This window comes from Periplaneta americana, chromosome 9 (genome assembly GCF_040183065.1).
Source record: "Periplaneta americana isolate PAMFEO1 chromosome 9, P.americana_PAMFEO1_priV1, whole genome shotgun sequence".
Taxonomy (NCBI): Eukaryota; Metazoa; Arthropoda; class Insecta; order Blattodea; family Blattidae; genus Periplaneta; species Periplaneta americana.
In genome coordinates, this window is record NC_091125.1 from 137,997,809 (window position 1) to 138,011,620 (window position 13,812).

Here is a 13,812-nt window from a genome sequence, read left to right on the forward strand (position 1 = left end):
TCTGAATGAGATGAAGGTGATAATGCCGGTGAAATGAGTCCGGGGTCCAGCACCGAAAGTTACCCAGCATAATTAAATCGTGTACTACTTTAGACATGTATCAAGGATTTGGAGTTAAATTTATATTTTATTTATAATAATGAATACTATTAAAATAATACAAATGTATCATAATAGCACTCTGTGTGGAGTATTGTGATACACCTTTGGGGCTATTCTGATACAGTGCTATAAATCTGGCCATATTATACAGAGAAATGAAGTAAGGCTATTGTAATGTATCACTTGTAAAAGTTCGGTTGAAAACAGATTAAAATTGACTAAAATTTAGTAACTTTTGCAAGGATCTCTTTTTCCACACAATTTACTGAAATTTTAACACTTTACTGCCAATGCTAGAAAATTGCTGTATGTCCAAATAATTTTTTTGTATGGCAGAAAATAGATTGAGACAATTGTGATAGAATTTGTATTGGTAAAATAAATGAAAATACGTTTTTAAGTAATGATAAATGCATTTTCCAAAGTGGTGTTAAATTTTAGCAGTAAGAAGAATGATTATTAAGCCAAAATTATTGGGTAAATAAGTAAAAATAAGTCTACAACATCCCTCAAGAGCTGAGAAATTATGAAATACCCCTCAAGAGGTAAGAAATAAAATGACTTTAAGTTAGAATATTGATCAAAGTGGTTATTTCTTTTATTGTAAACATAATATCATAGGCTAATAGCCCTTCTAGAGTAACATAATAATCCTAAAATATGTATCATAATAATCCTTCTCATTAACACACTAATTACTGCTAGATTGATCAACATTCACACGTTTTCTTTAGAAAAAAAAAACGAAGCTGATACTATTATGAGTAAAAGGAAAATAAAATAGTACATTATGCAACGAGCCTATAATGGTTGTAATTAAGACGCGAGTATGTTTATGAAACTCGCTTGCGCTCGTTTCATAATTTTCATACGGGCGTCTTAATTACCATTATAGGCAAGTTTCATACCACTTTTTATGCTCGACCATATTTCTAACTTGAAATTATTTATAAGTATTCATGTTATTCTTATCTGACTGGGGAGCGGAACTGACCTTGTGTAATATCTCGTAAATTGTGAGATGTGCACAGACGCGAAAGTATTGATTTTTTCCGAGAAACAAATGTCATTGACCTTGATATAATCTTACTTGCTTACAAATGGCTTTTAAGGAACCCGAAGGTTCATTGCCGCCCTCACATAAGCCCGCCAACGGACCCTATCCTGTGCAAGATTAATCCAGTCTCTATCATCATACCCCACCTCCCTCAAATCCATTTTAATATTATCCTCCCATCTACGTCTCGGCCTCCCTAAAGGTCTTTTTCCCTCCGGTCTCCCAACTAACACTCTATATGCATTTCTGGATTCGCCCATACGTGCTACATGCCCTACCCATCTCAAACGTCTGGATTTTAAGTTCCTAATTATGTCAGGTGAAGAATACAATGCGTGCAGTTCTGTGTTGTGTAACTTTCTCCATTCTCCTGTAACTTCATCCCGCTTAGCCCCAAATATTTTCCTAAGCACCTTATTCTCAAACACCCTTAACCTATGTTCCTCTCTCAGAGTGAGAGTCCAAGTTTCACAACCATATAGAAGAACCGGTAATATAACTGTTTTATAAATTCTGTTTATAATCTAGAGAGTAAAATAAACATTAATCTTGATATAACCTTGAAATTGATTTAGACATTGAAAAACGAGATGACAAATTGAATTTATTTGAATATTATTTACAAATTAATGCTAATTATTATAGTAACAGAACATAACCTTCTGCGACAGTATTGGATTTCCAGCCTCCGTGACGTTTCGTTAGTTGTCTTTCGATTGCATATCCGAGAATAATCGATACTTGCGCTTCCATATTGCTACAATGGTGTTTTCTGATTGGTGGAACACCTGAACTTTAATGAATAGGTGTACTTTAATGAGGTCAATTAAAGGGCTGCTACCAGATGTAGAATTACTACATTTCGGCATGGTCGAGCATAAAAAATATTATAACCTTATTAATTCAAAAGCAATAAAAAAAAGCAACCGAATTAGCCTATCACATCAACGTTTTTTCAAGAAAAAACTGCTTTTATTTTATATTTACGAGTCTGATAATGATTTTTTTTAAACTTTGTTCAATATTGCTCCTTAAAGAGCATGCAATGTACTTTCATAATCGCAGTTTTAAACATTTTCGAACCGAATCTTTGGTACATTTTAATGTCTGTATCAAATTAACCCCAACTTTTTATACTGTATCATATTAGCCTTACTTGACCCCATAAAATATAAACAAAATTTATCTCACACTACAGACCATGCGCTTTCCCTAGTCAAGAACCGTTTTGGAGAAAGTAAACACGTGAATCGGGGGGCCGCATTGCGAACACCGCGCCCTCCCGGGGCGGAGTTGCGAAACACTGACCTCGCCCTCATTGATTAGCTGAGTGCGGACCTCAGCCACTCGGCGAGGTGGGTACACCAGAGGCGCCTTCCCGCGCACTCGATGACGTAACATTTTATGCACTTCATTTACAAAGACGGTCCATCAAAATTATGTAGCTCTTAACTTGTTATGTGGAAAAGTGTTTTTAAGATGAAACATAAAGAAATACATAGTTTATGGCAGTATTTCGCAATATTTGGTGCGCGATTTGCTAATGAGCCGTGAATGAGAAATGTATTTACTTGTATATCTGGCAAAAATAATTGAATCGGTTATTTAAGAAACCACGCATGTCCTTAGCTATAAGTTTTGAAAAAAAAAACTGCAAAAACTTCTGCAGCTTATTAGATAGATAGATGGATTTATTGAGTAATATTATACATACAGATTTTATATTATCATAATTTTCTCTAAAATCCAATGCATGGGTCTTCTGATCGTATGTGCTTTGTACCCAAAACGAGTCCTCCTTTGTAGGTTCCCCACCTATGATTACATCCAACTACTCTCTAAAAGAACACACATATTAAAATGGAAATGGCACAATAAAACACATTATATAATATATCCTAACCTAAGAGACATAAAAGTGTACAGTTGGGTGGATACTATTATCCCTTCCTCAGTTCTCGTCACAAACTCCAACAGCTGTAGACCTAATCTTTCTCGCCTTCAAGAGGAACAATCCAGTCTTTTGTTCCCATTCTCTATTCCCCATGAGGTCAAGACATGCAAGCGAACTCCTATTCTGACTTAGCGTCAAGGGTGGTAGATATTTTCTCCGTACATGTTCCAATTCGACACACTGTAATAAAATATGTTTATAGGAGTCCTTTTCTTGCAAAGCGGATAAAGACGCTCCCCTTCTTCGTTGACAATTTTATTACCCTTCCATGCCCCCAATCTTAGCCACGCTAAACCTGCTCTGCTGTCTTTGTTACAAGAGTTTATGTAGTCACACCTCCCCCAGTTAAGCATGAGGTCTGATTGTAAATGTAGTGAGGACTTTTCCGAACATTGGAGCTCAATCTCTTGCCTCTAGATATCAATTAAACGCATCTTCACATTACGCCATACATTCCTCCTGTTATTCTCTCCTTTCTCCCAGACCCATCCCATTCCTATATGATGCAGCCCTCTGCAGCTTATTATTGGATGTAGGGTAAATTTTTCATATGAATTAGGTAAAATACTTCTAAATATTTTAAAGAAACTTTTAATTATATTTCAAAGCGCCAGAGTTCCCTAAATTTCGTGGACATGTGTTGTTTCTCAAATACCCGAAATGTTTTAAGTAACAAATTGTAATTGTTTGTATTTATTTTGTATGTAAGTTAATGAGAACTAAAGCTATTCACGTGCAAATTTACTTCGTAATATATTTTTTCTTCCGTATCACAAAATGAAAAAGAAAATTCTAAAACTTTTTAAAGTGGAGTCACTGATATCTTATTGAAGTGCCACACTAGAGCTTTTCAGGTGCACCATCTCTATTACGACTAGGCCAGAAGAATATCTCTTCAAAAATCTATTGTTTTCATCCACTTCAAGGAAATACTGTTATGACAGCATCACTTAAAAGAGGCGCACATGTCCACTTTCTCCTACAGACGTGCAAATACAGACGTGTCAGAAACACAATAAACTCATTTTGGCTAAAAATGGACTTATGTGCTTTCTAAAATAACCAATTCAATTTAAAATAATGTAATTAACATGCGATTGGACGACTTGTAAGAAGATTCTTTATAAATAAATCAAACTGAATAACCATTCTTTTTATCAAGTTTTTTTTATAGTTTCACTGCTGTGGAAATAGTCAAAAGAAAACCATATTTCAATAACACACCATCAATTTTCAAATAACGCGACAAACCAGCCTTACTCTTGTTATGCAAGGTGTAAACGATATAAGTTGTCACACATATACGGATGGTACAGCACTATCCATTGAACAAATAATGTATCAATATTTTGAAGGTTTTTTTTTTTAGAAAAATACATTTAAGTTACATATATTACCTCTGGTTGAGTTTCTGACTGATATGTACAGTATATATGTTATCAGGCAGTACATCTCACTTGACGATGTGTGTCAATGGAAGAACAATTGTTTGTATGCATCTGAAGTCTGATTAGTGGAATATGCAGCTAATCGGCGATGTATGCATGGAGGGGGAAAGGAACTGGCCACCCTATCCCATTATCTCATGGCCTAGTTGCCTCAAAAGTGATGCCTTATTGGTGTTACTTATGAGGTTCAAACCTATCTTCTGACAGTTGACTAAACAACAAACAATCTTTGTTATAGATAGAAAATAGGAAAGATTGGGAATACTAGGTTTACAGTGAAAGATCTACCCTTGGTCAGAGCACTATGAATGAATGAATGAATTAATTAATTTTTTGTTGTAGTATTTAGTATTTATTTGAAGGATTCGTAACAAGCCTTTTTTACGGTGATGGGTGTATTCTTCACCTGACATAATTAGGAACATTAAATCCAGACGTTTGAGATGGACAGGGCATGTAGCACGTATGGGCGAATCCAGAAATGCATATAGAGTGCTAGTTGGGAGGCCGGAGGGAAAAAGACCTTTAGAGAGGCCGAGACGTAGATGGGAAGATAATATTAAAATGGATTTGAGGGAGGTGGGATATGATGATAGAGAATGGATTAATCTTGCTCAGGATAGGGACCTAAATGGCGGGCTTATGTGAGGGCGGGAATGAACCTCCGGATTCCTTAAAAGCCAGTAAGTAAGTAAGTAAGTAAGTAAGTAAGTAAGTAAGTAAGTAAGTAAGTAAGTAAGTAAGTAAGTAAGTAAGTAAGTAAGTATTTAGTATTTATTTCTACATACAATACAAAATAAATACATATTGTTGATGTAGCGCACATCCGTTAGAGCAAGCTCGCGTTCGAGGGCGGTTTCTATAAATAACTATTTTGCATTAAATGGAACATAACAAAGATTCAATAAAATTATAAAACCAATACAATTATTATTACAAAACAGGGATAATTATGAAGATAAAAGTAAAGAATCAAGTCATGAACAGGATGTAAGTTGGAATGAATAAATAGTAGGCCTTATATTGAAATTAAGAAGAAGCAGAATAAGAAAGTAAAAAGGGGTATGAATACTAAATAATTTATTCTTACATTTATTAAACTCAGAGTAACCTAGGTCAGAATTTATCATCAAACTAGAGTTGTATAACCTTGACCCGTAACTCTGGTTATGATTTATTCCAGTGGTTGTGTAACATTTCGGTTCAGCTAAAGAACACGCCAAATTTCTTTTATAGTTCAGACGATTTTTATAATATTTTAAATAAATTTTTAAATTTTAAATTACGATTTATTTAACGACGCTCGCAACTGCAGAGGTTATATCAGCGTCGCCGGTGTGCTGGAATTTTGTCACACAGGAGTTTTTTTTCCATGCCAGTAAATCTACTGACATGAGCCTGTCGCATTTAAGTACACTTAAATGCCATCGACCTGAACCGGAATCGAAGCCGCAACCTCGAGCACAGAAGGCCAGCGCTATACCGACTACGCTACCGAGGCTGACTATTTTAAATAATGTATACTTTACTATTTAATACGAGAAAAATTCGTACCGGTACCGGGAATCGAACCCAGGACCTCTCAGCTCTGCGCGCTGAGCGCTCTTTCCAACTGAGCTATGCCGGGACACGATCCACGGCGCCGGCCGAACCCCTCTCGTAATGCTTTTTACGGCCTTACTACCTGCATTTGAGACGATACAAGTCATATATGCAGGAGCGCATATTTAAATGACTTTGTGGCCATATTCAACATCAGTTTGTGACAACTGCTAACAGTTAATACATCACATATTCATTTTGTATAAGGTCTCATCCACTGTATATAATATCAATGTAAAGTTAAAAAATTATTGAGCAAGATTACGGGACATGGATCAATAGCCAACAAGACTCGTAGCATTGAACTGCTGATATCAATGACTCAGGATGTCACTTGCAATGTGGTTGTGACTGGTGAATTTTCTCTTAATGAGCTTTAAATATTCACAGACGGGGGAGGGGGTGCAGCGCTTCAATTGTTATCATGAAAGTTTTCTATAGCACATACCTCCTGGATGTTTAACGTTTGTTGCTGTTGCTCAAAGATTGCAATTATTAAAATCAAATAAATATGATTTAACTAATTGTTACTATCTTCCCTACGACGTTATATATTATTCCTTTAAGATCTAAATACGTTGTAAAATATGTTGTACAATGGACCGTACTGTACCACCTGTATATAAGTTCGACAGTCTATATCTTTTACATCTTGTATAAACAAATGTCTCTTCAACTCACCTCTTTATTGGCAGCCTGTGTCTCGTCTTCAGTCCAGCTGAAGGATGAATATTTGTTCTGAAAAGAGTAGAAGGCATATTATTTAATACAAGCTCCCCGAAGCCAGTACCACTATAGGAGCAAGCATCCCTTTCTGTACGATCTCCGGATTCAGCTGGTATATGGTATAAATGTCCTGATTCAAGATTATAGGAGCTGTAGATAGATATTCAGGTGAATGTTACTTATGTCCCGGCCACTACAGGAACTTGATAAAATACCTTCAGAATGCTTTGGATTGAAAGTATTGAGTAGTAAATATAATTGATGTGATCACTGGGAGAGCTGTAAGGCCACCCAACCCGCTCTAAATACGTACCTTACTTATATACGAAAATCGTCGTGCATGAACGAAGAATACCGTCATATTTCTTTAATGTAACAGTGGGTTTCAGTGTTGCCAACATAGTAATAATATACAGACGTGGACAAATTATTAGACTATATTCATTATATGTGCAATAAAGCTGTATTTATCGGCAGAACTAATGAACAAAAATGAATTTTGTGCTGAAATAATGAACAGAAAATTTAGTCTTTTAGTTATTAATATTTTGTGAACATTCCCTCATTCCTTATTAACACGTTGATTTTTCTGGGATGCTGGAAACCAAAGTTTGACACTTTCCTTAAATATCAGCATCATTTAGCCAGATATCAGACGGTGCTTAAATGAGTCCATGTTTTGTTGTAAGCCTCTTTTTGTTCACTTTCTTCTTCAGTATAAATCACAGATTTTCAATTTCGTTCATGTCCGGGCTTCTTGCAGGCCATGGGAGAACATCTTCTGCAGTATATAATTAAAACGCCAGTAGTACCAACACAGCCAGTAAAAAAATATACTTAACCATTGGAAAAATATACTAGAAAATGTAAACAATCATATTTACAACAATAGAGACTCTCAGAATTATACTGATAGTTGATATGACGAATTATATTATGTTTCCAAGAAAACGTTTTAGTCTAATAATTTGTCCACGTCTGTACACACCTAATCAAACCTTATCTAACCTTTACTAAAGATGTTATTAATTTACTAAATATGTTATTAATTGGTCCAACAGAATAATATCTGTTATTGCGACAATTAATATTTGAGGAGAAAAAGGGAAACAACACTGTAGGAGGAAGGTTCGATCCGGTGTTGTGGATTGAATTCGGCGTAGCTCAGTGGTCAGAGCGCTTGGTACGTAGAACCAAGGACCCGGGTTCGATCCCCGGCGCCGGAGCGAATTTTTCTTCTCAAATATTAATTACCTAACCTTTCTCATAATACTACACACCTAATCAAACCTAACCTAACCTGTCACATAATACACATCTAATCAAACCTAACCTAACCTGTCACATAATACTACACACCTGTAGTAACATTCCTCACACTTAGTAACATTTCGTTTTCATATATTGCCGGCTCTGCCAATCGTGTCGGTTTCCATCTAGTGGAAGTGGATCGTACTAATACTACTAATTTGAAGAAGAAGCAATGGCGACTTTCATAATACATTTTACATGTTTCGTGATATACTAAATGTGTTAATGTAGTAATAATTCTCTATATGGTACAGTAAGATTTTTAATGTGTTGTGGTTGTGATAAAAATATTGAAAATTGGTTTATAGCGCCACATTGGCAGTGAAAAAAATGTGCAATATTCGTTCAGTGGCCGGTGAGTACTCTACATTGACCGATATTCATAATGGTGGTGAACGCAGTTTGTTTTTCGATTGACGTTAAGCCGCCGTTAGAATATTTACAATTAATTATAAATTGGAGCTGGAATGTTATTACGTGCACATTTCCGTTAAGACAGCGGAAGTTGGATGTGATAGTGGAAGTTGAATATAAGTCGTAAATGTTATTAATATAACATAGTACATTAACTTATTTATTACCGGCATTCTTATTAGTGGAGAAAAATTCGTTCCGGCACCGGGAACAGAACACAGGACTCTCAGCTTGGCGTTCTGAGTGCTCTTACCATCTGAGTTATGCCGAGACCAATATCTGAGCTCGGGCTATGGTTGGATCCCCTGTTTGGTCTCATTGAATGGTTTCCTCCGAGGTTTTCCCCAGCCGTGGGACTGAAGCTGGATGGTCTATGGCGAGTCCTCGGCCTCACTTCATTTCACCCCCTTTGGTCTGACTACCTGGTTGGGTTTTTTCCGAGGTTTTCCCCAACCATAAGGAAAATGCCAGGTAATCTTTTGGCGAATCCTCGGGCCTCACCTCATCTCACTATATCTCGCCAAAATATTGTAAAAAATTGTAGAAAATTGTAGAAAATTACAAAACTGTAAAAAAAAGTAAAATATTGTAAAAATTGTAAAAATTTGTAAAAATTGTAATTGTAATTGTCATATTGTACAATTTTCACTTGTTCCACATCTTAAAGCTTCATTGCTAATGCAAGATCTATGGAATATAATAAATGAAAAGAAAAAAAAAGTGAATGACTACATAAAATCATTGCTTACACAATATTTAATAGAGGGTGGGGAGATTCTCATATAAGCATATATACAGGGTGTTTCAGGGATGATGGCGAAGGGCACAAGTATCAATTTGAGATAAGGAACCATGGTCTGGAAATGACAGTCGAAAGTTAAGCAAAAATAGTTGTGTGGAAATGGAATTGTAATGTGGCACCAGGTGCCCTCCTTCCCTTAACTTTTGGAACAGTCGTGGAAAAAATGATATGGGCCGGATGTCTCCTACGTGGGTGCTTGGCCCGATAAAATCTGTGAGCTCGTCTACTGTTCCCATTGGCTCATCCGTATTCGAAAATCAGGTCTGCTTATTCCGCTCTCGTGTACTCCTCCATTTCACTAGGACTGATCGACTGTACAAGTTGCAGTGTCCAGTCGATCAGTCCTAGTGAAATGGAGGAGAACACGAAAGCAGAATATGCAGACGGATGAGACAATGGGAACAGATTGTATCGGGTCAAGTACCCACGTAGGAGACATCCGGCCCATACCATCTTTCCAAGACTGTTCCAAAGGTTAAGGGAATGAGGGTACGTGGTGCCAATTTCATTTCCATACAACTATTTTTGCTTATAACTTTCGACACAGTCATTTCCGGACCATGGTTCCTTATCTCAAATTAATACATGTGCCCTTCCCCATCATCCCTGGAAGTTTGTAACACCAGCCCGGAAACACCTTGTATATATATTAATGTTAACAGTGATTCAAAAACTGTTGTTGAAATAACCATAAAGTTATTAAAAGATGTGCTCCTGCATATATAACTTACATGTCTAAAATGCAGGTAGTAGGCCATTTTTGATACAAAGGAGGAGAGTTCGGCCGGCACTGTGGATCGAGTCTCGAAATAGCTCAGATGGTAAGAGCACTCAGCGCGCCAAGCTGAAGGCCCTTGGTTCGATTCCCGGTGCCGGAACGGATTTTTCTCCATTAATAACTATCTACATGAATGACTACATAACGTAAATGATTACACAGTATTCATTAGAGGATGACGAGGTCCTCATATAAGAATATATATATATATATATATATATATATATAGTACATTAAGTTTTAATCCGGCGATTCGCCCTGAGTTCGCGGATTTAAGCAGCAGAGGCAGTGGCGGGGAACTAGCCCCTGGTCGATCGACAGAAATACCGGGAACGTCCGTTGGGACTCACTGCAATAAACCATACGAGTAATAGCAACATTAACCTCTGATTGAGGTTATGGTTGATACATATATCAGAGAAAAAACAGTTTATTGTTGTATACATCTCAAATCTAATTAGTGTAATATGTTACTAGTCAGCGATGCATGTAATGGAGAGGGAAAGGAATTGGCTATCCTCCCCCCATTATCTTCTAGTTTAGTTGTCTCATGAGTGATGTCTTATTTGTATCACTTATGAGTAGGCTCCGTATTTCAGTTACCTATAAACTGGAGAAGTTGCCTGATTCGAAGTATATGTGACGTCACAACACAGGTACAGGTACGTTCGTATATAAAATAGTTACGCCCTCTTCCTCTAGAAAATCAAAACCGGACGCAGTCATAGTGAGTAATCTTATCGATCACTGCTCTTACTAGTCGTATTATTTAAATAATTACACCTTTGTGGCTGATCGAAGGTTCATTGCAGAGGTAAAATGCCTTAGGTAAGACGCTCAAGCGTGTAATATTGCAGGGCATAGTTGAGGATATTTTCAACAACATAAATTGTGTAAAATAAACGTAAAAGTGACAAAACAATACACTGAAAAACACTGCAGTATGAAAAGGCACAGAAAATGTGTTGAACGTAATCCAAAAGAACCAGTACTATCAAAATCTGAAAATTATGAACATATTAACTCGACGTTTAGCATGGATTTGTGTAGCCTACCATGATGTTCAGTGCCAACACCCCAATTAATAAATTTAATAATGTACATTTTAGGGGATTTCTGGAAAAGTATGTAGAAAATTGGTGGGTTTTCAGTGATGAGTGATATGCAACATCCTAATGAAACATGAAAAAAAACAGACAATCAGAATATCTTGTACTAGGCCTACATCATGCATCAATAAAGTCATGTGCTATTGAAAGAATTTCTTGCAATATAAAATCATTTCAAGTGACATCCACATAGGTTACGTTCAAGTTCCGCAACTTACGAATGCACGTTATTATTCACTGCAAAGATCACACGAAAATGAACATTACGGCTCAAGCATGTGTTTACTAGTATAGCTTCGGGAGTTGATTGTACTGCACGAACACGTCCTTCTAGATCATCGATCTCGGCATTTCTCATGTGTGTGGATGCTTGCACACACGGTGAATTTTGTATTGTGTTATCCAGAGGATGTGTCCATTGACACATACACAAATTATATGCAAACTGAAAAAAGAAAAACTGTTGAACAGAGACAAAACCTACAAAAATTATACACAATTTCTGAAATGTATGGCCTATAATAACTTTGTATCCTTTTTGCGTATCTTCTTACTGTATATAATGTAACCTTGTAATATAAGAGAAGAAAGAAGAAACAGAAACAGAAAAATAATCTTGTTTGGAATAATAAAGAAGGCCATGTGAAAAGAAGGACACGAAGAGGGCCATGCTGAAAGCTCATTTATTCAGCACTTTTAATATTTTCATTTCAATCAAGTGGAATAACAATTATAATTTTTCGAGAATATTATTTGGAATACAGTGCCCTTCTTAAAAAAACACGCAGCGAGGACCTGTTTGTTTTTTTTTTTAGTTGGTTATTTAACGACGCTGTATCAACTACTGGGTTATTTATCGTTGATGAGATTGGTGATAGAAAGATGGCATTTGCCGAGATGAGGCCGAGGATTCGCATACGGTTGGGAAAAACCTCGGAAAAAACCCAACCAGTCAATCAGCCCAAGCGGGGATCGAACCCGCGCCCTAGCGCAACTTCAGACCAGCAGGCAAGCGCCTTAACCGACTGAACCACGCCGGTGGCTTGTTTGTTTATATCCCTATCCTTTGCGTTACCTGTGTTCGGCGTACTATATACCCAATGTGTCTTTAACTTCAGTCTTTAGGTAGCTGGAATACGAAGCCTACTCATGAGTTCCAACCAGTCTTCGGACTGTTGGCTAAATAAAAACAAACAACAGATGAAATACAAATATTATTGAAAGTAACAGATGAAATATGAAGAGACGACATAAGAAATCAATATGGAGAATAGGAAATGCATCAGAAGCTTATTCCCCGAAAATAAATATGAAAATATAATAGTAAAAACAGAGGAGATATACTGCCTACAGGGCTTAGAAGCATCGTTGCCAACGGAAAACATCGAGAGACCATGGATTAAAGAGAATATGAGACCAGTGTTTAAGTTTAACTTAACATGAATTTCAATAAAAAGAAAAGAGCTTACATTATTAAAAGAAATAAAAATTTCCATAAGTATCCGCCACGGTGGTCTAGTGGTTAGAGCGCCAGACTTATAATCGTGTGGGCTCGGGTTTAATCCCCGGCGTACCTCCGATTTATAACTTGTGTTGGGCAAGTCCGTGGTCCAGGTAACACAGATTTTCTCCGGGAATGCCGGTACCACAGTCTAGAATATACAGTCACGAAGCTTGAGTTGTGAGGGTGCTAGGAATAATAGACTGTGCTGGTATTATTTCGCATTGTCTGTAATGAGGCGATATTAGCGATCCTAGTGGTTAGCAACTATTTATGGATGCATATTTACTACGTATTGAGTTTCGTAACTGTATATATTAGATCTTGGGTGGGCAACTCGTGCTCTCAAAGTGTCAACACAATCTCGGTGCAGGTAGAACGGACTCTGTACTAGCTGTACTGTCTGTGTACGGTTCTTTCAAGAACACAAGTTCGATCGCGTCTGCAGTAAGTGGCGGCTCGTTTTAAGTGAAAAACAATATAATTCCCAGATCATTTCCCTTTAGTTATGAGTAAAAAGATAATGTTTTTTTATTAAGAAGAGAGGTAAAGCTAAACGGTAAAGGTTAAATACTCTTTGCTTCCATATATACTGTATGTGCTTGAGGCAGAGTTTAATACAAGAAAGAAGTGTAAAAGCTCTCAAAGTAAAGAAAGAGCTTACTTATTTCATCTGCCGTGACATGTAAAAAGTGCTTCCTTGAATTTGTTATTGTTTGCGAATACAGACTATTACCTTTCTGAGAACAGAGGAATACTCTTTAATGCAGGCATGTTAAAACCCTGCACATTGTGCAGTCGCGCACATTGTGCAACTGTCTCTGTGCGATGTGCACTCTCTATTCCCCTACCTGGAGGGAGTGAATCGCCTTGGAGGGGAACGCGACAGGGCTATACAATACCTGCAGCAGCTTTTGTTTCAGTAACACAGTTTCAGTACGAGTGCCGATTTGGCTGTGTCTGTGAATGAGTTATGTATGATAAATAAAGTGAGGAGTTCACAGATAA

At 36.9% G+C, this 13,812-nt stretch overlaps 1 protein-coding gene across 1 annotated transcript in view; it reads right to left on the reverse strand.

Annotated features, from left to right (window-relative positions):
- Hk (potassium voltage-gated channel subfamily A regulatory beta subunit hyperkinetic) overlaps positions 1-13,812 on the reverse strand; it is a 491,003-nt gene that overhangs the window by 21,479 nt on the left and 455,712 nt on the right. Inside the window, exon 7 of the mRNA XM_069835985.1 lies at positions 6,845-6,901. Within this exon, the coding sequence (XP_069692086.1) occupies positions 6,845-6,901 (57 nt within the window). The remainder of the gene's footprint in view (positions 1-6,844; positions 6,902-13,812) is intronic.